Genomic DNA, 3,885 nt, shown 5'->3' on the forward strand with positions numbered 1-3,885 from the left:
GAGTCTCGCTCTGTGGCCCAGGCTGGAGTGCAGTGGCCGGATCTCAGCTCACTGCAAGCTCCGCCTCCCGGGTTTACGCCATTCTCCTGCCTCAGCCTCCCGAGTAGCTGGGACTACAGGCGCCCGCCACCTCGCCCGGCTAGTTTTTTGTATTTTTTAGTAGAGACGGGGTTTCACCGTGTTAGCCAGGATGGTCTTGATCTCCTGACCTCGTGATCCGCCCGTCTCGGCCTCCCAAAGTGCTGGGATTACAGGCTTGAGCCACCGCGCCCGGCCTACTACAGATAGTTTTATGCAAACCAGAAATCTGACCTTATGTCAGTTCTCCGCTTAATATCCTTCAATGGCTAGCCACCCACATTAGGTTAAAGTTCAAACTCCTTAACATGGTCCTTTATGATCTGGCTCCTGCCTGCCTTACCAGCTTCATCTTTGGTCACTCACTCACATTTCAGCCACACTAAACTACTCTGAGCTTCCTGAATGTCTATGCTCTCTCACTCTTCTGCATCTAAGCTCACAGTTCCCTTTGCCTGAAAAGCCCTTCTCTACTCAGCACTGTCATAAGGTAGTCCCTCAGTCAATGTTTGCTGAATGAATAAATGAACGGAGGAATTTTCTAAGGCCTCACATGCCACCCCCTAACAATCCTCAGGCCACACTAGCCTGCCTCTGGTGTCTGAGATTCCACAATTAGATACACTCACTTTGGTTTGCCTGTGTTACAGTTCTTAGTCACACTTCCTCTTCCTAGTTTCCACCCAAAAAACGAAAAACTATAATACTAGCTTCAAGATTATTCAACCTCAATCAGCAGAACTGTTGATTCAAATTCTGCCCTCAAGTACTTTTGCTGTTGTCTTTCCTATGTGTGTGACAGCCTCTCTCCTAGATGGCTTTTAGGGAGATAGACCCAGTCTAGCCATTCATTTGTAAAAAGTGCTGGGAATCATGTTTAATAAATGCTTTTGGATATGATAGGTGTGAAGATGGAGATATCAACAGAGCATCATGAAAAAGGAACCTAGGGCTCAGGCATTGTGGCTCGTGCCTATAATCCCAGCATTTTAGGGGGCTGGAGTGGGAAGATCACTCGAGGGGAGTTCAAGACCAGCATGGGCAACACAGTGAGATCCTGTCTCTAAAAAAGATTTTGAAAATTAGCCAAGTGTAGTGGCACGTGCCTATAGTTCTAGCTACTCAAGAGGCTGAAGTGGGAGGACCACTTGAGTCCAGGAGTTAGAGGCTGCAGTGAGCCATGACTGTGCCACTGCACTTTAGACTGGGCAACAGAGCAAGGCCTTGTCTCAAGAAGAGGAAAAAAGGGGCCTCAATCTCTGCAGTCTCCTCAGACCAACCCAACCTGGGAACCGTCACTGTATATAATCCACCTCCAACTCCCATCCCCACCACAGCTGAGCCGTTAGGGTCCCTCCCTAGACTGGCAGAAAAGAAAGACCCTCATCCTTAGGTGCTCACCCAGCCGGGACTCCACTGGGTTGATGACATGGGGGAGGTTGTGCATGTCCAAATAGTAGCTGGAGGAAGCTGAGTCAAAGCGGGGGTTCACCCCCAACATTGCATAGTAAAGAATCTGCAGAGGAAAGAGGGAGTGGTTACTTTGTTTAGATTTATATTCTACTTTCTCCCAAAAAAGATTTGAGGAGCCTTAAAAAAGACACAATCAGGACAAGGCAACATATAAGAGACAAAACCAGGGCTGAGAGAAAATAGTTGTAGAAGAAAATAGCAAAGCCAAGGGTAAAGTGAATAAACTAAATACATGCTTTAAAAGCCACGTATTTTACCAGGTTTCCTAACAGTCTACACAAAGAGAGAAACAAAGAACAGCATAATTCAGTGTCTACAAGATCAAATCAAGCCAGTTATTCAGAAGCAATTACTCCCACTAGGAAGACCTGATAAAAATTTCTCCCACGTGTTTTCTCTACAAGGACACAGCGTGATACAGAAAGCTACATTCTTCACATTTTTTTTTTTTTTTTTTTTTTTTTTGGGACGGATTCTCCCCTTTTTCCCGGGTGGGGGGCAGGGGGGGGGTCTTGGCTCACTGCAAACTCCGCCTCCTGGGTTCAAGCGATTCTCCTGCCTCAACCTCCCGAGAAGCTGGGACTACAGGTGCGCGCCACCATGCCCAGCTAATTTTTACATGTTTGTAGAGATGGGGTTTCATCATGTTGGCCAGAATGGTCTCAATCTCCTAACCTCGTGATCCGCCTGACTCAGCCTCCCAAAGTGCTGGGATTATAGGCATGAGCCGCCGCACCCGGCCCTTCACATCTTTATTGTTACCGCAATAACAAATTTCAGGAAGCTTTTTTTCTAAAAACTAAATTCCTTAAGAATGGCTCTGCTGGGCTCCGTCACTCAGGCCTGTAATCCCAGCACTTTGGGAGGCCAAGGCAGGCGGATCACGAGGTCAAAAGATCAAGACCAGCCTGGCCAACATGATGAAACCCTGTCTCTACTAAAAATACAAAAATCAGCTGGGCATGGTGGCACGTACCTGTAATCCCAGCTACTCAGGAGGCTGAGTCAGGAGAATCACTTGAACCTGGGAGGCGGAGGTTGCAGTGAGCTGAGATCGCGCCACTGCACTCCAGCAGCCTGGCAATAGAACAAGACTCTGTCTCAAAAATAAAAATAGATGGGTCATGGCATTAACATCTAAGCACAACTGGTGAGTACAGGTCTAGAGGGAGCCATAGGAAGGTGGTTTGTTAACAAGCACAGACAAATTCCCTCAATTGAATGCCAAGAAGGTAGAGACACTAGAATCTGCCCTCAATAGATGGATGGACACAGACGAGGGCACACACACACACCCCCAGTACCCGCCCTTATGACACTCACATACATATACACACAGGAAATTCCTACCAAATCAGCAAGCTCTAAGAGATGGAGGAACGGACTGCACTTGTAAATATGTATGGACGCTGAAAAGGACTCCTCAACTTGCTCCCGGTCTCACCTGAGAGTCCACAGAGAAGTTGCCAGCGGCACTGAGGGCATTCAGGAAAGGTTGCACATAGCGCCGGACAGCTCCCTCAATGTCCCAGTGGACGTCATGGGACTTGGGGTCTGGGTTGAGTAAACTGAAGGTGATCTCATAGCCTACAGAAACAGAAGTCAGGGAAGTCAGAGACTCTTGTGAAAAGGGGTCGCCTATACTCCCGGCTGAGCTGAACTTCTTTCTCCTCTGGAATGGGGCTGCTTTCCATTATGGAACCAAAAGGAGGCCAAAACTGGGATGAGGAACACTGAGTAAGAAAAAGCTGCCAGGCACTGTGGCTCACGTCTGTAATCCCAGCACCTTGGGAGACTGAGGCAGACGGATCGCTTGAGGCCAGGAGTTCAAGACCAGCCTGGCCATCATGGAGAAACCCCATCTCTACTAAAAACACAAGTATCGGCCGGGCATGGTGGCTCACGCTGTAATCCCAGCACCTTGGGAGGCCGAGGCAGGCAGATCACTTGAGGTCAGGAGTTCAAGACCAGCCTGGTCAACATGGTGAAACCCCGTCTCTACTAAAAATATAAAAATTAGGCTGGGCGCGGTGGCTCAAGCCTGTAATCCCAGCACTTTGGGAGGCCGAGGCGGGCGGATCACGAGGTCAGGAGATCGAGACCATCCTGGCTAACACGGTGAAACCCCATCTCTACCAAAAAAATACAAAAAAAAAACTAGCTGGGCGAGGTGGCGGGCGCCTGTAGTCCCAGCTACTCCGGAGGCTGAGGCAGGAGAATGGCGTAAACCCGGGAGGCGGAGCTTGCAGTGAGCTGAGATCTGGCCACTGCACTCCAGCCTGGGCGGCAGAGCGAGACTCCGTCTCAAAAAAAAAAAAAAAAAAAAAAAAAAAA

The 3,885-nt window shown here is 48.8% G+C and overlaps 1 protein-coding gene across 1 annotated transcript in view; it reads right to left on the reverse strand.

The window, feature by feature from the left end:
• PIGS (phosphatidylinositol glycan anchor biosynthesis class S) overlaps positions 1-3,885 on the reverse strand; it is a 13,294-nt gene that overhangs the window by 5,154 nt on the left and 4,255 nt on the right. The window contains exons 4-5 of the mRNA XM_026447098.1: positions 2,996-3,138; positions 1,480-1,594 (exon numbers count right to left, since the gene is read on the reverse strand). Of these exons, the coding sequence (XP_026302883.1) occupies positions 1,480-1,594; positions 2,996-3,138 (258 nt within the window). The remainder of the gene's footprint in view (positions 1-1,479; positions 1,595-2,995; positions 3,139-3,885) is intronic.

The sequence above is a fragment of the Piliocolobus tephrosceles genome, chromosome 16 (genome assembly GCF_002776525.5).
Source record: "Piliocolobus tephrosceles isolate RC106 chromosome 16, ASM277652v3, whole genome shotgun sequence".
NCBI lineage: Eukaryota > Metazoa > Chordata > Mammalia > Primates > Cercopithecidae > Piliocolobus > Piliocolobus tephrosceles.